We start from the raw sequence: 26,186 nt of genomic DNA on the forward strand, positions 1-26,186 counted from the left end.
TCCTAGGGGAAATGCAGGGCTAAGTTCTTGTGAGCCTTTCCATCAACTAATCAATACCTAGCCCTGTTTTACACCCTGTTTAGTATCTGTTGTTGATCCACTAACATTGAACCCATGCCAATAGCACTTGAACTCACACTTCAAGAAAGCTTAGATAACAATTTATTCCTTAAGGCACGTATGACCTTCTTAATTTTACAAACTCTAGAAAGCATTTCAGGACTAGGCTTGGGGCCAGTTTTAAACAGCAAGATCACCACCAGAGAGCATAAAAATGTGAAAACCGTCTCCATAAACAGACCACAAAAAAGGTCACTTATCTACTATGGGGGAAGACAGACAGTCACCTGGATCAACCCCAGCTGGTGACAAGTTCATGCAGCAACTCAGATTTTTCCCCACTCTACACATGTCCACCAGTGACCACAAAAGCACGGCAAGTACTGATTTTGGAGTTACAAATGAATTAGCAAATACAGAATCCGTGATTAAGGAGGATCCACCCAAAACAATGTTAAGCATATGCATGTAGCATTGTTTCTTGTGTGAAGAACTGTATTAAATGTTGTGCTGTGTCACACAATAGCACCAGCAAGCTGCACTAAATAATGCTGAACATCAGAAGGTATGACTTCTAACCTCACAGTGATGCAAAAGCAGCATTTCACTATTGGTCATGGGACATATATCATCACTGGCTGGGGTCATATATCTTGTCCTATTGTGTCAAAATACATTCCAATGGTTTTTTGCATACAAAAAAATTTCTAGTAGATGTGCTGATACAGTTCCAGGGGCTGAAAGAACAGAATGTGTCACAGAAGAGGTACATTTTATCAAACTAGTTCCTGTTAGTATTCCATCAATACATTACTAATAGTAATAGTTATGCAGTAATAGTAGTAGTAATACATTCCAGTTTACTAAAAACTTTTGTCCAGTTAAGTTTTAGAAATGTTACCAAGAGCCAAGGCTTTTCATTATAAAGATTTTTACATTAATATTTAATTTATTAAAGAAACAAATTAAAAACCAAAGTCAGTCTGAAGGTAAGTTCAGCTTATAAACCATATTATTCTATTTACAAATCTGGCAAATTTCAACAATCTGTCTTAGAGGCTACTGGTTTTATCATCAATATTTAACCTTTTACTTTTTAGAAAAATTAGGTTATATAGACTTTCAGCTTCTAACATCTCAATAACATCCTAATAATAATCACATCAATAAATACAGATCATACCAGTAGGGAGTATTTTTTGTTTTTGCCTTTAAACAAATGATAAATTATTGAATTATTATTTGATTATTCCTTTATATGGAATCAGAAAAATTAATGCATAGTCTAGGTGGGTGATACCATCTATCTTGGACTATTCCTACAGAAATGTTTAATGCACCTCTATAAATATGAAAGTATACCACCTAATTATCAGATGTTTTACTAATACAAAGACATTGGTATTTGAATTCCTTTGGTGTAAAAAATTCAAAATTTCTCTTTGCATTTTTCTGTAATGAGATAAATCCAAATTTAAAAACTAAAGGTTTTTCTTACTGCAAAAGCAAACAGGTAACCTGTAAAACAGAACTGAAAATAGAAATAAACAAGAAAAACCCTCAACAAACTAGGTTTAGAGGGAGCATACGTCAACATCATAAAGGCCATCTATGAAAAATCTACAGCTTGCATCCTTAATGAGGAAAAACTGAGAGCTTTCACCCTAAGGTCAGGAATAAGACAAGGATGTACACTCCCACCACTTCTATTCAACAAAGCACTGGAGTCCTAGCCACACCAATAAGACAACAGAAAGAAATGAAAGGCATCCATATTGTTAAGGAAGGAGTAAAACTTGCACCATCTACCAATGACATTATAGTCTATATCATGAAAATCTAAGAGACTTTACCAAAAAAACGCTAGAACTGATTAATTCAGTAGATTCACAGGATACAAAATCAACACCCAACAATCTGTTGCATTTCTACACACCAATAATGAAGCAGCAGAAAGAGAAATTAAGTAAACAATCCCATTTACAATACCACCAAAAATAATAAGATACACAGGAGTAAACATGACCAATGAGGTGAAAGACCAGTACGCTGAAATCTATAAAACATTGATGAAAGGATCTGAAGACAACATAAAGAAACAGAAAGACATTCCATGCCATGGATTGGAAGAACAAATACTGATAAAATATCTATAGTAACCAAAGCAATCTATATATTAAATGCAATTCCTACCAAAATACCAACAGCACTTTTCACAGATTTAGAACAGACAATCCTAAAATTTGTATGGAACCACAAAAAACCCCAAATAGCCAAATCAATCTTGAAAAACAAAAGCAAAGCTGGAGGCCTCACAATTCTGGACTTAAAGTTATACTACAAAGCTACAGTCATCAAAACAGTATGGTACTGGTACAAAAATAGACACCTAGATCAATAGAACAGAATAGAAAACCCAGAGATGAACCCACAACTACATGGTCAATTAATACCCAATAAGAAAAAGACAGTTTCTTCAACACGTGGTGCTGGGAAACTGGACACCAACATACAAAAGAATGAAAACGGACCACTTTTTTTACACCATACACTAAAATAAATTCAAAATGCATTAAAGACCTAAGTGTGAGACCTGAAACCATAAAAATCTTAGAAGAGAACATGGGCAGTAACTTCTTTGACATTGGCCATAGCAACTTCTTTCTAGGTATGTCTCCTGAGGCAAAGGAAACAAAAACAAAAATAAACTATTGGGACTACATGAAAATAAAAATCTTCTGCACAGCAAAGGAAACAATCAACAAAACTAAAAGAAAACCTATGGAATGGGAGGAGATGTTTGCAAATGATATATCTGATGAAGGGTTAGCATCCAATAAAAAAGTTATGCAAGTCAACACCAAAAAAAACAAATAATCCAACTTAAAAATAGGCAGAAGACATGAATAGTCATTTCTGCAAAGAAGACATCCAGATGGCCAACAGACACATGCAAAGATGCTCATCAGCACTTATCATCAGGGAAATGCAAATCAAAACTACAATGAGATATCACCCCATACCTGTCAGAATGGCTAAAGTCCATAATACTAGAAGCAACAGGTGTTGGTGAGAATGCAGAGAAAAAGGAACCCTCATGCACTGTTGGTGGGAATGCAAACTGGTGCAGCCAATGTGGAAAACAGCACAGTGGTTCCTCAAAAAGTTAAAATAGAAGTGCCTCATGATCCAACAATCACAGAGTATTTACTCAAAGAATACAAGAACACTAACTCGAAGGGATATATGCACCCCTGTGTTTATTGGGGGCATCATTTATAATATAGCCAAGAAATGTAAGTAGCCCAAGTGTCCATTGATTGGTAAATGGATAAAGAAGATATGAGATATACATATGTATAATATTTTATAATGGATAAATAATGGGTAAATGAATGGATAAAGATGTGATATATATATATAATATTTTATATATGTTATATATTATGTTTTATATTTTATTATTATTTATTTTTTATTTTATTATTTACCTTTTTTATTTTAATATAAATATTATATACTTATTTTACTTTTATTTTATTTATATTTTGTTATATTTTATATATCTTATATATTATGTTATATATATGTTATTATTCAACCATAAAAAAGATTAGAATCTTGCCATTTGCAATGACATGGGTGAAACTAGAGAGAACAACGCTAAGCAAAATCTCAGAAAGATATATACTACATGATTTCACTCATATGTGGAATTTAAGAAACAAAGCAAGCAAGCAAAGGGAAAAAATAAGAGAGAAAGAGAAAAATCAAGAAACAGACTTAATTACAGAAAACAAACTGATGAATTAAATAAGTGATGGGGATTAAGGAGTGTACTTGTTGAGATGAGCACAGGGTATTGTATGGAAGTGCTGACTCACTGTACTGTACACCTGAAATTAATATAACACCGTATGGTAACTAACTGGAATTAAAATAAAAATAAAGAAATAAGAAAAGAACAAATACTCATAATTCTATAATATAGTGAGAAACCACTATGTCTCTGATATGTCCCTTCCTGAGGCCCAGAGTCTATACATACTACAATCTCCTCTTCTGCCCCATATATGGGAGTACCTTCCATGTCAAGATGATGCTAAAGTTAATTTGTTCACCTATCTACACTCTTAGTATCTACTGAACGTCAACTGCCCGAAAGGTGCCACATACCTGATGGAATTTTTTATATAGATACAGCATAATTAATTTAACCAGTTCCTTATTATTGGACATTTGTATCATAAACAAAAAATGAGAAATAATCTTTCTGGCTAAACACTGAAGAGGTTTGAGAAATTATTTGCCTTGTCACTTTGTTGGTTTTTTTTTTTTAAGATTTTATTAATTTGACAGAGAGAGACACAGAGAGAGAGGGAACACAAGCAATGGGAGAGGGAGAGGGGAAGCAGGCTTTCTGACGAGCAGGGAGCCCGATGCGGGGCCCAATCCCAGGACCCGGGAACCAAGACCCAAGCCAAAGGCAGATGCCCAACCCACTAAGCCACCCAGGTGCCCCACCTTGTCACTTAGTTTATGGTGAGTTTCAATATGTCAGAATTCCACAAGCTCTCACTTTATATTCTCTTCTTTAGTGTCACATTTTAAAATTCTTTCCAAGCCTGAAACTATGCAATTACTTACCTATATTTATTCTAGTACTTTTACAATTTGTTTATTGTAAATTTGATCTTTATCCTATCTAGAAAGTATGTAGCCCATAATGTGAGGTAAGAATCGGGCTTCCAATTTTTTTGACTAAATGGTGAACCAGTTGCCTTAAGAGGAATTATTGAGTAATACATTTTTCCCCCCACTTGAAATATTATCATTATTATAAACTATATTCTTATATACTTATAGGTAAGTTTCTGAACATTTTATTCTGTTCCATTTATCTTTCAATTTATTCCCATATCAAAGCCACATTCATTATTTTTGTAGCTTTGTTACTTTAATGACGTCTGCTTGGCTAGGTACCCCTTGTTACTCTTCCTTTTCGACATATATTATTTTAACACCTTTTAGATCATTTTAGTGAGTTAGCCCAAATTCAAATAGCAAATGTATTTGTAATTGTGTAAATTTGAAAAGTAAACTTGATAAAACTTGGAACATTCATCCAGATTCATTCTGCATCTCAGCAAAGTTTCAGTTTTCTTGATGTTTCCATTGTTTTCCTGATATTCTGCATGTCTTAAACTTATTTTTCATTTTTATTGCACTAAAAAAATCTTGTAATACTATTTGAGTTTACAGTGGGCCATTCCTATGAAGCCTACTTTATCATTACTTTTAACTATGGTAGAATGCCCTTAACATAAAACTTACCATCTTAACCATGTTTAAGTATGCGGGTCACTAGCATTAAGTACATTCCCATGGCTGTGCAACCACAGCCACTATCCAACCACAGAATTGTTTTCAGCTTGCAAAACTGAAGCTCTGTACCCATTAAACACTAACTCCCCCTTCCCTGATCCCCCTCAAGCCTCTGGCAACCACCGTCCTGCTTTCTGTATTTCTGAAATTGACTACTTTCAGGACCTCATCTAAGTGAGATCACATGTTCTTTTGTAGCTGGTTTATTTTACTTAGCATAATGTCCTCAAAGTTTATCCATGTTGTAGCAGGTGTCAGAATTCTTTCCTTTTTTGAGCCAATCGCATGTATATCCTATGTTTTGTTTTGTTTTTATTCGACGGTCAATGGACATTGGAGTTGCTTCTACTTTTTGGCTCTTGTGAATAATGCTGCTATGAACATGAGTGTCCAACTGCTTTATAACTTAAATGTTTTATATATCATGTGCTCGAACTATATAGATGGTTAATTAAACTACACCTCAAGTTCCTAGGCCTTATCAGCCTATAGGTATACATGGGGTCACAGTGATGACCATAATCCAAATTGTACTTCTGTTTCTCTTACTTGCTCATGTGGGAGCAAGTCCTTCCCCTTCATCTAAATATTTCCCAGGGAATGTCTCATGCATGTTCACAGTTTGCCTTGACAGGAAAGTCAGAGCATGTGACTTCCCCTGTTCATTCCAGCTTCTCAATTACACCACACATACTGGGATCCTGAAGTGAATAATGTCACAGAATGAGCATTTTCCTGCCCCCTCATTAAATCCACCATCATATTCCATAACAAAGGAGAATGAAGGAGCTGACGGAATGTGTTAGAATGCTTCCTCTTTAAGAAGAGAAGGGGAGGGGATTCTGGCTGGTTCAGTTGGTAGAGCATGCAACTCTTGATCTTGGGGTTGTGAGTTCAAGTCCCATGTTGTGTGCAGAGATTATATAAAAATAAAATCTTAAAAAAGAAGAAGAGGAGGAGGAGGAGGGGAAGGACCATGAATGCTTGAACAGTAATAATTTAGAACTGTCGTGATATATATAGATGATGTTGAGGTAACAGTGTTACCAGGGGAAAGTTGAATTTCTTTCAACATTCTTCCCTTCCTACTGTAGAGTCTTAGCTAGATCTATGAGAACGTCTCCATCCCCTTATCAACCTTCAAAAAGGTTTACAATTACACAGCTTAGACTCTGGGCCTGCCAAAGGCAGGCTACGCACAGGGATTTTCACTATGACTGAAGATTTCACTGGCAACTCGCTCCCTTGCATACTTCTAAGTACAAAAGCACCTTTCAGAAAGAGTGCCCTTCACCTCAAGATCCTTTTTTTCTTTTTTTAAGATTTAATTTATTTATATATTTATTTGAAAGCAAGAAAGAAAGAGTGAGAGATCATGAGCAGAGGAGAAGCAGGCTCCCCGCTCAATCCCAGGACCCTGGGATCACAACCTGAGCCCAAGGCAGACACTTAACTGACTGAGCCACCCAGGTGCCCCTCAAGATTCTTGACTATGTGGCTAACATTTATTGCCACTTACTGTGTGCCAGGCACTGAGCTAAGGACTGTATCTCTTCAATCCTCACAAGAACCTTATGAGAATTTAAATATGAGAAAACTCAAACTTGGAGAGGTTCCTGACTTAACCAGTAAGGACTAGAATTAGGACTCATGTGTTACTTAATGCACGTTAAGTTTTCATTTGTATATTGTTGTTGTTTTAAATTCCAACCCAGATCCATTTATTTCTTTGAGGAACTATTCTCATGTTCTGAGTAAAATATTCTTTGTGTTTTACTAATGAAGAGACCTCAGCTATACATACATGATCCGGAGATTTCCCCTAGCAAAACCTATTATTAATGCATCTGTAAAGCATACTTAAAATAATTAAAACTGGGTGGCTCAGTCTGTTAAGTGTCTGACTTTGATTTTGGCTCAGGTCATGATCTCAGGGTTGTGAAACTGAGCCCCTAGTCCAGCTGCACTGAGCATGGAGCCTGCTTAAGATTCTCTCTCTCCTTCTTCCTCTACCCCTCCCACCTCCCTCTCTTAAAAAATTTTAAATAAAATAATTAGAACTCTACAGGTTTTTTTTTAAGATTTTTATTTATTTATTTATTTGACAGAGAGAAATCACAAGTAGACGGAGAGGCAGGCAGAGAGAGAGACAGGGAAGCAGGCTCCCTGCTGAGCAAAGACTCGATCCCAGGACCCTGAGATCATGACCTGAGCTGAAGGCAGCGGCTTAACCCACTGAGCCACCAAGGTGCCCCAGAACTCTACAGTTTTTTAGTAGACTTTGTTTTCTTTCTCTCTTCCTCTTTAATTTGAGTGGCTAAAATTTAATTCTTTGCAATGATTTTCTCTTCTACCCTTCCTTAGCTATTTGGTCCCATAGTCACTTCTGAAGACACCTCGAGTGCTCATTCTTTACCCAACATAAATCCCAGAGCTTGTCATTGTAAACCTTCCCCTGTGTCAACCCTCAATCTCCCTATCCCCTCTTGCTCTGCCATATTTATTTAACCAAATCATAACCCTGATTTAACCCAGTTCTCTATTTATTCTGTGCCTACAGCCATGTAGTTGAACATGGTCCCACAGCCGGGGTGACAGTGTTTATCTTCAATTCATGGTCACCTGCCTCAGGTGTGCCTAAAATGCCTCCTGATATTTACCCTGCATGCCTACTCCATTATCCTATTCTCCTATTTAATTCTCCTATTACACACCTTTTCCTCTCTCCCAGATCTCTAAGATCCTCTCCCCCCATCTTATTCTCAGGGGATGATCTAGCTTCTTATTCCATGAAGAAAACTGAAATAATCAGAAAAGAGCTTCCCAAAAGCACCTCCTTCCGAATCTACTGCACCCTCCAGATAAATGATTCTGCTTCCAGATCAGGTTTGCATGAGATCCCATCCTGCCCCACATATTGGTGATGGAAGCATCAACTTCATCCTTCAGTGACCACCCCCCCAACATGGACGACTAACAGACAGACACATTTCCTTTGGGACCTAGAAAAACATTTTTTTCTCTGACAATAAAATTTTGTAAATGATCTTGTTGCTTTGGCTACCAGGAAGCTTGGGGACAAATTAATAAGTCATCTTTAACAATAGATAGATGGTAGATAGATAGATAGATAGATAGATAGATAGGTAGATAGATAGGAAGGACACAGACACTCTGCTTTATAGACTAACCTACTAACATTCTTGGTCTCATAGTCCTATCTATATTTTACCTAAGCTTGATACACAATATTGAACATAAATCACTTCAAATGTTTTCAGAAATGTTGGGAAATAATAGTACATAGAAATAAATCACGCAGGGGCACTTGGGTAGTTCAGTTGGTTAAGCGTCTACCTTTGGCTCAGGTCATAATCTCAGGTCATAATCTCCCTGCTCAGCGGGGAGCCTGCTTCTCCCTCTGCCCCTCTCCATGCTCCTGCTTTCTCTCTCTCTCTCTCTCTCAAATAAATAAATAAAATCTTTTTTAAAAAATTAAATAAATAGATAAATAAATCAGGCAGAGAAATAGGAGGGAAAAGGAACATTTCGGGTTGACGGAATATGACATGAAAACACGTGGAGATACAACAGTACCTGCCTTACTTTGGGAACAGAGAAAAGTTTGACAGTGACAGAAAACACAACTGGAATACCAGGGCCCTGACTCTGCCTGGTACGTTCCAACACCAGATATCTGCATAGTTCATGTCACTTCATTCAGATCTCTGTTCAAAATCACTTCACCCAAGAGAGTCCTTCCTGGACCTAGTCATCCCAAATACTATCCACACACACATATACCACACCCCATCACTCCCTCCCCCTTTACTCTGTCTTATTTTCCTTCATTATGCTTAGGAACATCTTCATACATTTGTTTATATGGGTATTAACTACTCCTTTGATAGAATGTAAGATCTAATAAGTAGGATTTTTTACGTTATTTTACTATCAAACTGAGAAAGACCTACTAAGCTATGCTAAGAAATTTAGACTTTATTCCGCTAGCAATGGGCAATGTCTAAGATTCATACAAAATGTGTTATGATCATATGTCCCTCTCTTAGAGAGAACTCTGGCTGTGGACCAAAAAGGAAATCCACTGCAAACATTGAAGTGATAAATTTTGCAGGTCTAATGAAGTTAGGGTAAGTAGCAATAGAAAAAAAAGGAAATGGATGAATTCACAACAAACACACCCAGTAGACAAAGGGACAGTATATCATCATAGATTGAAACCAGGCATCAGACCAGTCCCTGGAGAGCTGTGCAACCTCCAAGTTACTTTCTAATCCTTGGATTCCTCATTTCTAAAACGAATATAATAGTTATACCTACCTACTTAACAGCTTTGTTATGAAGATTAAATGAGGTAACATATAACAAAACAGAACTGACTACACTTGGTGACTGCTGACCGAGCTCCATGAGGAAGGGGGCTGTGTTGCCTCATATGGAGCCCTGCCAGCCGCAGTAGACTCTGAATACATTTTTATGGACAGCAAATGAGTTAATGAAGATGATCAGCAAGATAAACAGTCAAAGTTAACTACAAGGCAAATCCCTTAGGATATAAAAGTAGTGAAGCAAAATGTGCCTCGTAGGTGCGGTGACCGTGAACATACCTGTTGGGTTTGAGAATGTCAAGACTGAGATGGCTAGAGGTCTCTAACTAGAGTCAGCACTCGTAGGCAAAGGAGATACAGGTCCAGGTCTCAGGAAAGAACACAGGCTAGGCAAAGGCTGGTACAGCTGGTAGGACAAGTCTAATTGAATCGATCACATTAACTAAGACAGAGGCAAACAGACTTAGAGTAAGAATCCTAGGAAACAAAAACATTTAGCATTAGCCAAAGGAGTCAGGGCTAGAGACGGACAGGCAGTAAAAAGCTAATAAGAAAGATAAGACAAATTCAAACCTTGAAAACAAAAGGGAAAGATGTGAGAAAAATGGTCAACAGCATCAAAACTGGCACAAAATACAGTTGAGTGAAAACTAAAAGGAGACCACCGGATTTTTTAGCAATTAGGTGGTAGTGACCTTTGCAAAAGACGTTGTCATAAAATGATTGGGGCAAAAGCCAGATTGTGTGGACTGAGGAGTAAATAGGACTTAAGGAGACAGGGAGAGTGTCAGGAAGAACATTCCAGGGTAAAGTAGACTTGGCCACAAAAGCACCTAAAAGCCTACCAGGCCAATTATTTCCACTATCAATTCTAAGTGGTCACTCATTCCTACCACAGGATTTTTTCATAAGACATGTATAACATACATTACTCTAGAAACAAGACTAACCCTAGCTAAAATCATCACGTAGGGTAAGCTTACCCTCATTGCTCCTGCAATGTGAGTTTTCACACATCCATAAGGCTCTTTATGGTAGCAAAGACATTTTATTTTACTTTATTTTAAGATTTTATTTATTTATTTGATAGACAGAGATCACAAGTAGGCAGAGAAGCAGGCAGAGAGAGAGAGGAGGAAGCAGGCTCCCTGCTGAGCAGAGCCCGATGCGGGACTCGATCCCAGGACCCTGAGATCATGACCTGAGCCGAAGGCAGAGGCTTTAACCCACTGAGCCACCCAGACGTGACATTTTATTTTTAATGATAAAATAATGGTCTATAGAACATAATAGTTTTATCAAGTCTTTTAAAAAGCCAACAAAGAACAGCAGTCTATATACCCTACTGATTAAGTTATTTAGGAAATACATGTATTGTGAATAATTGAGTTATCCAGATTTTATATCAACTTTCAAAAATAATTTTTTTAATTTTAAAAAATAATTATAAAAATCAAGGATATAGAAGCATATGGTGTATTTCTTTATCTTTCATTACCTACTTACCCTATGAGGCAAAAATCACTATATCCGTTCCGTAAATGAGAACCCTGGCCTTCACAGAAATGAACTATATTGGTCACAGTATGCTAACTGATACAGCAAACAATGCCCAAATCTCAGAGGCTTAACACAGTAAAGGTCTATTTCCTTCTAGTGTCACCATCCAATGTGACCAGTGAGGTTTAGGGACAGAAGCAAAGAGGCTCCATTCAAGGATCCAAGCTCCTCTCACTAGATAATCTACATCTAGATGGCAGGTGAGAGAAGAGACAAAACACAGAGTCCCATAAAACGCTTCAGAAGCCAAACAACAAACGTCACTCTCATCCATATTCCCCTGGCCTGAACTCAGTCACGTAACCCCACCTATCTGCAGGGGGAAACGAAGTCCAACAGAGGACCAGGAAGAACAGTAGAAATAGAACCTGATGGGCACAGCATTCTCTGTCACATTAAGTAACATGACTAAGGTCCCCTAGTAGGACCCGAAAGAGCCAAGATACAAACCCAATACTACTAACTCCTGAAAGGAACTTTGCTATCCTATCCCACTCAAGATGATTCATTTCACTGAACCCACCCCCCACTGTAGCATGTCTTCAAATGGCCACAACAACTCTTGGTTACAGTGTTATGTGTATTTTTTTTCATCCATCATTTATGGTCCGTCCTGCAATTCCCTTTTACAAATCAATGGCTTCAGTCTTCTGAGGGGTATATATACAGATATAAAATGCGGGGAGCCCTCCAAAGCCCATCCATGCTATGGAATGCATGAACCCCAAGCTAAGAACTCTTCTCTATAGTACCACTTTACTATTGACACTGTTTACCTACTTCCAACTTTCTCCCTGCTTCCCCTGACTCCCACCACCCCCAACTTCAGTCGCACTGATCCCTCTCCTTATCACAGCTTCTGTCTCTTGATCTTTGCATCTGCTGTTCCTTTTGCCTACATTGCTTTTCCCTCAGAAGTCCGTGATCCATTCCCTCAAGATCTTTGCTCAGATGTCACCTTCTCAGGAAGACCTTTCCCCTTCCAACCCCACCCCCACTCATGTTTTTTCTCTACAGCACTTCCCACCTCCTAATATGTGACACAGTTTACATATTTATGAGTTTATAACTTCTGCCTGCATTACAATGTGAACTCCAAGAAGAAAGAGGTTTTTGTTTATTTTGTTTATTGCTCAATCCCCAGCACCTATGAAGGTGCTTGGAAACACCATACATATCTTTTTGAATGAACTGAGGGGCAACAAAGGAATAAAAAAGAGAAGGAGCACCCGGGTCGATATAGGGGCCTGGAAATATCCTGGTTCTTACGCTGGATTCAGGGCTGCTTGCTTTGCCATTCTGCTTCACAAATTACAGAGATATGTTCATATATGTAACATGCATATAACATGTTCATAGAACATTATAATTATATACTATGTTCATATAGCATCTATAATACACATTATATGTATTTATATATGTAAGCATATATAAAATTTATATTTATTATATATTAATGATATCTAACATTATATTATAACATTACTTTAATATTATAATTTTTTTTTTAGAGAGAGAGCAAGAATGAACATGGCCTAGGGAGAGGGAGAGAGAGAATCTGAAGCAGGCTCCACACTCAGTGCTGAGCCCAAAGCAGGGCTCAAACTCATGACCCTGAGACTATGACCTGAATCAGTAACTTAACTGACTGAGTCATCCACGCACCTCTGTTGTAACTTTAAAGTACTATATGAGTTTACATAAGTAATCCAAATCAAAACAGTATGCCTGCTCAGGTATACAGCTTGGCAAAATTTCTCTTAAATAAAATAGGTAGATGGAGAAAATAGCACCCCAAATGTCATTTTCATCTCTTAACTAGTTAAAAATAAATTCTATGTATACCTTTTCCTCAACTATGTTTTAATGGGCCACATGAAAAATTACCTTATATAATTCTTTTTAACACTATATCATGACCTTTTAAAAATAGCATCTTACCTTATGGAAGTGAAACTAACAATTTTCTTTGAAAGCCTACTTGAAGAGTTAGCTACCTAAAAGCATTTCTTCTAACTTAGTCCTTCTAAAGATGTTTTTCAAAGTGATTCCACGATTTTGCTAACAGGAATTAAAATCAGGAGAAATTTCAGCTGAAATGTTTTACTCAGAAATTTACTTTGCAAACACACTCTCTTAAACGTGTCACAACAAATGTGGGATTCGGATGCAAAAAGACATTATAAAATCCATAACATTGGTGAGAGATATACTTACAGACTAAAAAGACTGATGAAGGGCAGGGCAGGAAGGAGGAGGAAGGGGTAGAGAGAGGAGAAGGACAGGGACAGGGGAAGAGTGGAGTGGGGAAGGGAAGTGGAGACAGCCGGCCCCCATCCGTGCCTGTACCCTGTAGAGGTAAGGCTTCAAACCGAAACGCTGATGGAACTCCTGAAAAAAGGAATCTGGAACCTACCATTGGGTCCACTGTGCCAGGGAATAATGGTAACAAGTCTCGCTTTTGAGTTCCAGCCTGCCATTTACTCAGCAGATACCAAACTGAGTCTTGGATTTATGATTTGTAAAGTTTAGGTAATTTTGCAGAACTGTTACATAAGCTCCTGTTTATTCAGTTCATTCAGTTACAGAAACTGCTCTGTAAACAATAAAATGCTAAGCAGAAATGTATTTTAAAATTTCTGACATAAATGCCCCAAGCCTATACATAAAGATTTATTATAGTAAATCACATGTTGGTGGTCTGAAAAAGTCATGGGACTCAAACGGCACAGGGAGAAGGTTAGAAATTCCAACTCCATGCATGATAAAGTTAATCATATTTTTTTGGTATAAAACAAGAGCCTAATAGCTTCCAAATATCCTCAAAACAAAGAGCATGGGGAGGGGAGATTATTACCATATACGTTCATTTGAAAAAAAAAAAAAAAAGACTACCTGAAGCAGAAACAACGAGCACTGAATCCTAAATTAAGACTGTTATCAATAACGGTTACTGGTCATTTTAAGCCACTTAACCAAATCAAAAATATAAGTGTTCCAAGTGACTAAATATTCATGGAGAAATATACGCGATACCCAGCAAAACCACACAAATTTGCCAAGGGAAAATAATGTACTAACATGTTACGGCCTTTTTTGAAGGTCTGTTCTTAGATATAAAACAAAGTCTCTTTAATTAAAACCTTTGCTTATAAACACATTTCCTGAGTAAGGAAAGCCTAACACATCCAATAGGAGTGAAACCCTGTCCCCTGGAAACAGAAAGGAGCCCTGGGTGGTTGACAATGGTCGTGTCATATAACCTTTTGTCACTCCTACCACAACAGCAAACATGCAACCTTAAACTAAACAAGAGCTTTCTAAATTTAGATACTTTCAAATTAGGCATCTTCAGTTAGATGTAAAGGTTTAGTAAATTATTTATTGTGTCTCTTATCTTTAATAATGGAATATCATGTTTAACTTGTAATCAAAATGGAAAGAAAGCTGTTATACCATGTATTAACTGTACCAGGACTCAGAGTTTCCAGTCTATATTTAGTTCACATTAAAATGGAAGCAAAGACGCAAACCAAGCTAAAAATAAAATGTTCTACAAAGATGAGATTTTTAAATGGATTGAAATCTAGCTTTATTTGGTCCCTTAAATGCCGAGAGCATTGAGCAGCACCTTAACTTTGCAGTGCGTTGCAAACCAAACTGTACCGTTTTCCACCATCTAGAACAGGGGTCAGAAAACTATGGCCCGGGGCGCCTGGGTGGCTCAGTGGTTAAAGCCTCTGCCTTCAGCTCAGGTCATGATCCCAGGGTCCTGGGATGGAGCCTCACATCGGGCTCTCTGCTCAGCAGGGAGCCTGCCTCCTCCTCCTCTCTCTTTCTGCCTGCCTCTCTGCCTACTTGTGGTCTGTCTGTCAAATAAATAAAAATCTTAAAAAAAAAGAAAAGAAAAGAAAACTATGGCCCACCAGCCAAATGTATGGGCCATGTTCTGGCTACCTGATTTTGTATAGCCCATCAGTTACAAAGGTTTTCACAAGTTCAAATGGCTTAAAAAAAAAAAAAAGAAGATAAAGAGTATTTCTTAATACCTGAAAACTATATGAAATTCAAATTTCATGTCCTTAAAGTGTTACCACACCACTTATTCACTTAAGGATTGTCAATGGATGGGGCGCCAGGGTGGCTCAGTGGGTTAAGCCTCTGCCTTCAGCTTGGGTCATGATCCCAGAGTCCTGGGATCAAGCCCTCCATCGGGCTCTCTTCAAAGCAGGGAACCTGCTTCCCCCTCTCTCTCTGCCTGCCTCCCTGCCTACTTGTGATCTCTCTGTCAAATAAATAAATAAAACCTTCGGGGGGGAAAAAAAGGATTATCTATGGCTGCTTTCACATGACAACGGTAGAGCTGAGTAATTTTGACATAGACTTTATGTCCCACAAAGCTTAAGACTTTACTCTCTGAACCTCTACAGAAAAAGTTCACCAAGTTCTGCCCTAGATGAATGTTAATTATTCTTATTATTCAAAATACCTTCCTGCTCACACCTGGCAAAATACTAAAATTCCTACTCGCCTCTCATATCATATTGAGCTTCTGAACAAAAAACCTATCAATATTATTTTATTCTCATTTCTTAACAATCTTCTGGCCATGTTTCTGCTTCTCCTCATATTTGGATCACTACCCCATCCAAAAATTCCATTCAGAATTATGGTTAAAAGTTTTGAGTAATAGTTTCTAATCTATTCTGTCTGTTTCGAATGTTGGTGTAAACTATCATGGCCCACTAATGGGTTCCCACCTAAAATTTGAAAAATGCTGAGCATTTCTTCCCTAGACTACTCTAACTACAGCTACGGTGAAAGATAATGTTTTAGTTGCACCAAGTGCATCTCATTAAGCAGGGAAAAATACAAATCAATATTTCCATATAGTGCCTTACCGTAAAGGCACAAGAATTTATTTATACAACTTTCATGTTAAAGTAAAACCGAGGTACAAACTGAAGATTGTGATGACTATTTTGTTACTGTGCTTAAAGAGATGTCTTAACCCAGATATAATGTTGCAAAGTTCTGAATATCATTTAGGGGGTTAGGTATGTGTTACCTAAATTTAAAGACCCATAAAAAGAAAGACCCATCAGTATTCCAAATTAACTGTAAAAATACATAGAAATGCCAGATCAATGAGAGCACAGTAAACCTAATTAGGAGATATTTTTGACACATGAAGCTTTAAGACCTTGGCGGAGATGAGTCATTGTCAGAAAAAGTCAGAGATGGCTCCTTTGTTGATACCACGTGGCTTACGATGGTTGAACAATCTCAGTCTGCAAATCTGACCGAGATTCCTCCAGCCAGTCCCTGTATTCATGGGCCAACAGTATCCATCGGGCAAAAAAAAGCACACAAAACAAGCTTCTTTCACATTCATGTTCAAAACCAAGGGGGTCTGAGTTTATATTAATGCTGTTTCAGAAAGTCTTGTCCTTAACAAATATCTGCAAAATGTTCTCTAATGGTAAATCTGAATGTAAAATCAACCTCCTCCTTAAGATAGAACTAAGAATTAGGAATAAGAGCTAACAATAAGGAGAGAGGACGAGATGGAATGAATTATAGCTCCCATTGGCTTTCTCACATCAGCACCATTTCCACTTTTTTAAGTAAAGAATTTTTGTTTCCTTTGGGGAAACGGAGTCAGCCATAAAATTATCTATTGTTTAACACCCGAGTAGCTAGCTGAGACTACCCGAAATTCTACTTAGCTGATACAGAGAAAGGAAAAAGTGAAAAAAATAGTACACAGCAAGGGCAAAGAAACAAGAAAAAAATGAAAAGGAGAACAAAGAGTATACAAAGTGGGGATGTGAGGAGGATACTAAAATGTATGGGAGAATTTCATTATTAAATCAGATTAATTTTAAAAGCATGCCAGTCTTGGGGCTCCTGGGTGGCTCAGTGGGTTAAGCCTCTGCCTTCAGCTCAGGTCATGATCCCAGCATCCTGGGATCCAGCCCCATATCGGGCTCCCTGTTCGGCAGGAAGCCTGCTTCTTCCTCTCCCACTCCCCCTGCTTGTATTCCCTCTCTCGCTCTGTGTATCTCTGTCAAATAAATAAATAAATAAATAAAATCTTAAAAAAAAAAAAAAAAGCATGCCAGTCTTATTTTTTACTTTAAAAGTCATCATAATTAGCCTGCTCGGTAGTATATGCAGCCTGTTGATTATATGGATTGCCCTAAGGGACCTTAGAGACAGCCCTTTGGGTGGATGCGAGGTCTGACCTCATGGCTATTTCCAATTTAGGTTGCAGGTAGGTATGCAGGGTACCTTTGGAAAGCCCCAGGGCACAATAGCCAGGGTCCACATTGGCCAAGTCATCATGTCCATCCGTACCAAGATGCAGAACAAGGAGCATGTCATTGAGGCCTTACACAGGGCCAAGTTCAAGTTCCCTGGCCACCAGAAGAGCCACATCTCTAAGAAGTGGGGCTTTACTAAGTTCAATGTGGATTAATTTGAAGACATGGCTGAAAAGCGGCTTATCCCAGATGGCTGTGGGGTCAAATACATCCCTAACTATGATCCCTTGGACAAATGGAAGGCTCTGCACTCACGAGAACCTTGGCACTACCCCCTCCCGTCAAATTCATGCCCACCAATAAATCCAACTTCCCGTCAAAAAAATAAAAATAAATAAATAAAGTCATCATCTCCACTGCAAAACAAATAAACAAAACTGAGATTAGTGTTGTCCTAAAATAACCATAGAGAACTTCCACAGAGAAGGTCCATAAAGAATGAAGTAATTAAATGATAATCTATCAGGTTAGGCCGAACCATATGAAATTTCCCACATTCAACCACTTCTTCCCAGCTTTGTGGAGATATAATTGACAAACAAAATTATATTTAAGTATACAATGTAATAATTTGATAGACATACATATTGTGAAATAATTACCACAATTAGGTTAATTAACATAACCAGCAAGCACCTCAATTAATGTGTGTGTGTCTGTGCTCGTGTTTAAGGATGCTTTAAATCTAGGGGTGCCTGGGAGGCTCAGTCAGTTAAGCATCTGACTCTTGATTTTGACTCAGGTCGTGATCTTAGGGTCATGAGATCAAGCCCCAAGTCGGGCTCTGTGCCCAGTGGCGAGTCTGCTCAAGATTCTCTCTCCTTCTCCCTCTGCCCACCCCCACCCCGCTCTCTCTCTCTTTCCTCTCTCTCTCTCTTTCTAATAAATAAATAAACAAAATCTTCTTTAAAAAGTAGGAATGCTTAAGATCTATTCTCAGCAAATTTCAAGGATACAATACAGTATTGTTAGCTATAGTCACTATGCTGCCCATTAGATTCCCAGAACTTATTCATTCTAGAACTGAACGTTTGCACCTTTTCAACAACGTCTTCCCAGTTCCCAGACCTCCCAGGCCCTTGGCCATTTTTGACCTACTCTTGACCATTTCTGACCTACTGACCTCACAAATTCATGTAGTTCAACCTACCATAATGGAATACTTCCCCACCATTAAAAAGAATGAGGTAGATGTGTACACACCATTAGGGAAATGATGATATTCAAACTCCAAACAAGACACAGCATTGTGCACAGAATGTTCCCACTTGTACTTTTTAAAGAAACATATGTACATTCATAGACATTTTCTGGAAGTATACCAAGAAAAATGCCAACAATTGCCTCTGCGATGGAGACTAGAAGGTCTGGAGTGAGAGGGAGATTTGACTTTTCACAGAATACCCTCCCATCACTGAATAGCCTCTCACACTGTTCAATATCTTATTACGGGCGCACGATACTTATTTCAGTTAAGAAGTACCTGGATACTCTCCACATGCCACAATTAATTTAAGATTATTCAAATTATTTAAAACACAAACCAGCATTTACAACAAAGAACACTTTAAATAAGGTAATTACTTTGGTGGCCTTTTTAATCCCAAACCTTAAACTAACCAGACAACTTCATGATCATAAGGCTCTTAAAGGAAACCAAAATAAATAACATGTTTTAATAATAACTATATATATGAAGCATTATATATAACTGTATAATATATACATTATTCAGTTAATAAATATTTTTATTTCTTTTTTTAAGATTTATTTATTTATTTAGATAGCACATGTGCATGAGCAGGGTAGGAGCAAAGGAAGAAGGAGAGAGAGAATCTCCAGCAGACTCCATACGGAGTGCTGAGCCCTACACAGGGCTGGATCTCATGACCCTGAGATCACATCCCATCTCATGACCCTGAGATCACTTCCACATTGAGTACAAATCAAGAGCCAGAGGCTTAACCAACTGAGCCACCTAAGCGTCCCAGAACTGCTTTCTGTCTCAAAACCCACTAGCTCTTGGGCTAGTCCTGGTCTCATTCTCCTCTAGACATCTGTGGAGATGATCAAGCAAGCACAGTCTTTTTCTAAAAGATCTTTTCCCTTAACTCTTACCTGGACCATGATTGAACCGGTATTAAATTTAGGAAATTTAATACAGGCTAGGAACCAGTATTATATTTAGCAGTTCTCACTTTATTAATCCTCTTACTGCACTAGCTCTATTCCCTGAGAATCAATATGTGTGATAAAGAGATGTAACTGATGAAATCTGTAGCATATATATACAGTCTGGATGGAAGTGGGAGGGGCACACAGAAAGGCTGAGGCTCACCCGACTCAGGAGTTTTAGGCCTGGATCTCAGCTGTTCATGTATGAAAATGCTGATGAAGTTACATGCACTTGTATGAGTTAGTATAAAATGCAGGACTTCTGAAATTCAATACATCTTGTGAAATTTAAGAAATATTTCATTTAATGATCACTATCTCTAATCATGGGGGGAAAAAACCTGTGCTAAATATTTTTATTAGAAAGCTAAATGGAGGGGCGCCTGGGTGGCTCAGTGGGTTAAGCCGCTGCCTTCGGCTCAGGCCATGATCTCAGGGTCCTGGGATCGAGTCCCACATTGGGCTCTCTGCTCAGCGGGGGGCCTGCTTCCCTTCCTCTCTCTCTGCCTGCCTCTCTGCCTCCTTGTGATCTCTCTCTGTCAAATAAATAAATAAAATCTTTAAAAAAAAAAAAAAAAGAAAAAAAAAAAAGAAAGCTAAATGGAAAACCAATAATAAATGAACTTTAAAAATTTATTCTTAGTCTTAAAAACATGCCTTACCCCAAACCATAGATAATATAAAATTTAAAATATATAAACTTAGCTATTACCATGAATTCATGAGACCTACAAATTTTAATTGTACCCCCTCTAATTTGTTCTTTAACTTAATTCAAATTAGAGCCATCTCCAAATTTTCTTTCAAGCATTATAAATGTACTGGTAAATTTTGATACGTTTTGCATGGAATTTTAACCATTGCCTAAGAATCTAAAAAATATGCCACTTTTTAAACCTGCCATTTTGTTCACTAGTAACACAGTTTCATGAACTTTTTTAAAATTGAGATTTCAGATGTTAAAGGCACTGTTAGAAAATCACTATCTTGGGGTGACTGGGTGGCTCAGTGGGTTGAGCCACTGCCTTCAGCTCAGGTCATGATCTCAGGGTCCTGAAATCAAGTCCCACGTCAGGCTCTCTGCTCAGCGGGGAGCCTGCTTCCTCCTCTCTCTCTCTCTCTCTCTCTGCCTGCCTCTCTGCCTACTTGTGATCTCTCTGTCAAATAAATAAATAAAATCTTTAAAAAAAAAAAAAAAGAAAGTCACTATCTTGTTTAGCCTTAATCTTCTAAAAACATATTAAATCCAAATCCTTAAGTTATCACAGTTTTTATTAAATGAAGAAATGTCACTATTAAAATTAGTTACAGTGGGCAGTTAAAAAAAAATGACAGAAGCAATCTTTGACTCTTTGCTAAGGGCATCTTGTTACCACTTGCATGTGCTTATCTCTATTTATTCTAGAAAATAAGGATACAAGCTAAAAAAAAAAAACATGATTTCACAAACATGTAATAAAAGTTCTACTCTCATAGGAGTCCATTGATCTTAAAAAACGAATTCTCATAAAACTAAGTATAAAATTAACTTTTACAGATTTACTTTTAATGAGAGCACACAAGCCCTGTAATTTCATTGGTTCTCTTCAAATAACCTCCTTAAAGTACCCCAGTGATTAACAGACTTCAAAAGTACGATGTGTTTTAAAGTACGATGAAAACTTTAAAATATAAATAACCCTTCAGTGTGGTAAGCATTTCCTACGTATATGCCCAAGATCTATTTAAAACTCTTCAACTTTGAGCTCTCAAAAGCATCTGCTACAGATACACGAGTAACAGCACATATTACACAAGGCGGTTAATCTTCATTAAGATAACCGTGGCTGTTAAGATCTGAACCCCGCGCTGAGCAGGAACCCACTACTCAAAAGCCTGGCTTGCTGATGTGTCACGCAGGGTGTTCAACCGCCAGCATCATTTACACAGGCGTCGCGCCTGGACTTCTGCCTTCCAAATGGCAGCGGGAGGTAAGGCGGCTGTCTGCTGTCACCTCCCCACCCATCCTTTCAGAGTGGTCCTGGGGAGGAGACAGCTGCTGCCCACGGGAAGGAAAGGGGGGGCGCGTTTTGCATCTCTGGCTGGTCGGCCTGCACCGGGCTCCCTATGCAAGGCACATACTCCACCCAACCACCGCACTCAGGGAGGACAAAAAAATAAAACAGTCCTTTTAAGTTCCCTGGGTGGGAACTCTCCAAAGCGCTTCAACATTTTCCCACGCTCCCGCCGAGCCGCTCGTTCCCTGCTCCCCCAACGCAGCCGCCAGCCCCCGGGAGCCCACCCTGGCGGCCTCCCGTGCCGGCCCGGGAATCCCTTCCGGCCGCGCGGCGGTCCAGCTCCCGCCGGCCCCGCCCCCGGGTCAGGCCCCGCCCTCACCTTGCGCCCCACGTTCCCGGGATCTCCGGCGCGCGCTCCGAGCACCCCAGGCGCCCTCGCTCCTCTTCCCCGCCCCGAAGCCTCCCGCCTTCCGCGCTGCCCGAGGGCTCGCCTCACCTTGGTCCGGATCTGCCCCGAGGTGGACACTTTGCGGATCAGTTTCTGGGGTCCCTCTTGCTCCGCTTCGCTGTCAGAGGAATCGTCTCCGGGCCCCGCCGACGCAGCGGCGGGGGTGACCGCAGCGCCGGCCCCGGCGGCCGCTCCTCCCGCGGCGCCCGGAGGGTGGTGCTGACCGCTGGCCCCGGCCATCGTTTCCGACTCCTGTGGGGACACAGCACCGCCCGGCGGGGGCGGCAGCGGCGGTCAGTGGGTGCGCTCGGTCCGAGCCGGGCCCAGAGCCCCGCGCCGGGCCGCAGCCGCCATCTTCCGCTCCCCCAGCCGCCCCCGCAGGCGAAGGGGCGCGGGGGATCAGACGCCCTCCCAGCCGCGGCCCTCCAAGCCCCTCTACCCAGCTCCAGAGCAGCGAGGGCAGTGGGGCACAGGAGACGCGGACCCCCGCCCGCTTGGGACCCCTGTGTGCCCAGCCTCGGGATGTTACGGGGTTCCTGACCCAGAATACGGGTAGAGAGGATGGGAGTGACAGAGGGACCGGGGCGACCTACTACTTCCCCCGGGAGCCTGGGGTCCCTAGGATGGACCGGGGGGATAGGGGGTGGGCAGGAAACCTCCGCAGCCCAGCCGCGCGAGTCGGGCAGGGGCTAAGCTCCTTCCCTTGGCTCACAGGGCAAGGACGGCCCCTGGAGTAGAAAGGGAACCTACAGCTTCCTCCCGGCTCCCTTGGGTACACCCTGCCACCCCCAGACCTAGAATCTCTCCAGAACCTTGGGCCTCGCCGCACAGTTCCCACTGAATCAAAGCAGTTCCGCCTCCCCAGATGGCTGGGCGCTGCCCCTCGTCCGTCTCACGACCCCTCAGCGCATCTCGGCTGAACCGTACCTCTCCCGCCTCTGCCTCGGGGTTTGGGTCCTCTCCGCAATCCCGACCGCGACGGTTAGTTTCTGGCCCACCCCCACCTCCATCCGGCGCACACGGAAGAGAAGAGCATTTTCCGGGAGGTTCCACTCCGCTCCGAGAACTTTTCGTTCAGAAAGAGCGATCCCTTTGGCTAACAGGAAACTGGGAAGGGCGTGGAGAGAGCGCAGAAACAAGAGAGTACACACGGCCCGAGACCACAGAATGCAAAATAAATGTCTAAACTGAAGCGCCCGCCGAGACTGCCTGGAAGAAAACAATGCACCGAGACCATGTGAACACCCTTGCCCGAGCACGAAAACACTGGAGGTCCTGGGAGAGCCACTCCCTAACCCGGACCAGAGCGGGAGGAAATGCGATCAACAGGCTGCGGCCACCGCTCACAACTCGTCCCAAGCGAGAGGGCTAAGCCGGCACTTGGAAACAGCAGCCTCGCGGCGGGGTGTGCTCGCTGAGCGTCAAAGAACCCATGTAGGTGTGGGAGGGCTTGGGGGAGAAGATACTAAGATGACAGATTCCTCTTGTCATCCACGGAGAACTCTAAACTTAGCTGTGTTTTTAAGTAGGGCAAAAAGTCCCCGCCAGACAGTGGAGACTCTTCACACTTCAGTAAAGCACTTAATCTCTTCTGCGTGTTCGTGTCCTTCAGTCCCCGTTCCTAGTTTTTCAGTTGATATGACCTTCTACTTTTTCAGCTGACATGACCTTTAAGGGTCCTCCAAACTACCATTCTATTGGAGTTTTGTTTCTTTTCAGTTGTAATCTTACTCTCAACACTAATTTGATTGCTATGTCAAAATTAACAGTTCGAAGAGGTTAGATGAAACAATATTCAATCCCGATACTATATATCCGCATTGCTGATTAAAATGTAAAATGTGCCTGTTTGAATCTTCAAAGACAGGAGATTGCTGCCTTGAAATACTAACTGATGGAAGCTACTTCTCCAGCTTCTGTTGTCCTCTTTAGGAAGGTAAGGAGCTAGGCAAATTAAACTTTTAAGAGCCCTTGTGGTTTTGTAAATATGTGATTCTAGATCTACATAGAACATATTGTTGTGACGGAAATTCTTTAAGAGAAAAATAACCAAAGTAACGGCCTTCAGCCCAACCTAACTGTCTGGTCACTGATGAGTCCAATGGTTTGTCAGTGTAGATAAGAACACTTAGCAAAGGGCCTTTTGAAAGAATAAACCCAGTTCAGACCTCTCCTTTAATGATGGTGAGGCCCTAATCATGAGTTAGGACCAAAGTCAAAATCAGGTGATCACTATGCTAATATTCTATTCACTTCAGCACACCATGCAACAAAAGTTAGTTTGTCAATTATTATGTTTGTATTCACACTTTAGGCTTTCAAATTTTATATAGTAACATGTTCCTGAGTCCAGATAGAGTGAACACATTGTTGAACACCCATGCCCATCCTGAGATCTGAAGAAGAGGGCTGAATACATTTCTCATTCTGATTCAGACACTGACTGCTAAAAGATACCTTAGAAGTGTTTCATGTGCAAGAGCTGGGCAATTAATACCTCAAAGTGAAGGTATTTATACTCCATTAAAAACTTAACCTCAGTTGTACCTGCTCTTCAAAGACTCCTATAACGAGTTCTAAAACTTGGTTGTGACTTTGAAAGCACAGCCAGTCTTAGCCTACTCATGCTAAATAAATTATCCCTGCTCTACAGTTTCCCTAGCACATAGAATGCTCAGAGTGAAAACAGTGTGTAGGCAAATGAAGGAATGTCACTTCATTTCCCTCAAAAGGCAGTTCATGAAATCCCTCTTTTCTTTAATTACCTCTTCTGAGGAGACTGTTTCAAGTAATACCTAATGTAAAGTACCTGATCCATTAGATTCTTTTCAGTTCTTATCTGTAAATTAGAAGTTTCCAGAATGAATATCCAATCTGTATATTGTATACCTTCAATGCACTTCATTTCTGCTAAAAATATAATAGCAATGTCAAGAGCGCCATATTTTCAACCATTTTAATGTAGCTCAGAATGGCAACTGAAACAAATTTCAAATATGTGGCATATTACATTATTTCTTCAATTTACAAGATTCCCTTGACTTTTACCTTACTTGGTGTTTTTAGACTTTATTCAAATAATTTCTTAGAGGAGTCTTACGTATTTATTACATTTACTCTGAAATCTTTGTTTGGTACATAACATATCACAAACACGCTATTAAAAACTTGGACATAAGCCATGGAAACACTGCATTTGGGATGAAATGGAAATAGGAGCTACCACTAAATTAGGTTTCTACTTTATAGGGCTTTCTGCCCCATTTAAAGAAGGAAAAATTATTACTCTGAAGATGTATAAATCACAGCCAATTCTCATTCTGATACCAACTTTGTGAATATTAGCATTCACATATTCACATGGATATTTTAAATTATAGTCTTCTTATTGATCATTACCTATAACACAAAAGTTTAATATCCATTTGCAACCTTTAAGTCCCTTATGGTCTATGCTTTTATGTTAAACACTATATCACAAATATGTAGAACTCTACACTTGTGTACTGAAAAACCCAAGTTGGACTTTCAAACAGTAACATTCTAGGACTCATACTCCTAGTCAATGGGAACCATGCAAAGAACACTGCAAGCTGAATAAGTACAGGTCTGCTTTCATTCAAACTTTATAACTACTTCCACAATATACTATCTGTTATATATTTGAAATTCAACATTCAAAACTTTACTCCATCAAAATTTTCTGGGTTGTTACTTGAATAAGAGATTTTAGATTCATCATGATAGCAGCTACATGTACCTAGGGGCATCCCTGTACCTGAGGCAAAAAACCTTTTGTCATCTAGGCCTAATGCACAAATATGCTTGTAACCTATCATTTATATTTTGGCCCCTTTTCCTTTGAAAATCCTCCCTTGCTAAT

At 39.8% G+C, this 26,186-nt stretch overlaps 1 protein-coding gene across 7 annotated transcripts in view; it reads right to left on the reverse strand.

Annotated features, from left to right (window-relative positions):
* The window catches only part of DGKH (diacylglycerol kinase eta), a 203,198-nt gene that overhangs the window by 173,529 nt on the left and 3,483 nt on the right, over positions 1-26,186 (reverse strand). For 6 of the 7 annotated variants that reach the window (XM_082701356.1, XM_082701352.1, XM_082701359.1 and 3 more), the window contains exon 2: positions 22,352-22,555. In XM_082701356.1, the coding sequence (XP_082557482.1) occupies positions 22,352-22,555 (204 nt within the window). Of the gene's footprint in view, positions 1-22,351; positions 22,556-23,230; positions 23,890-26,186 lie in introns of those variants that run through there. The other variant, XM_082701353.1, reaches the window with a different exon arrangement.

This window comes from Mustela nivalis (assembly GCF_964662115.1).
Source record: "Mustela nivalis genome assembly, chromosome: 15".
NCBI lineage: Eukaryota > Metazoa > Chordata > Mammalia > Carnivora > Mustelidae > Mustela > Mustela nivalis.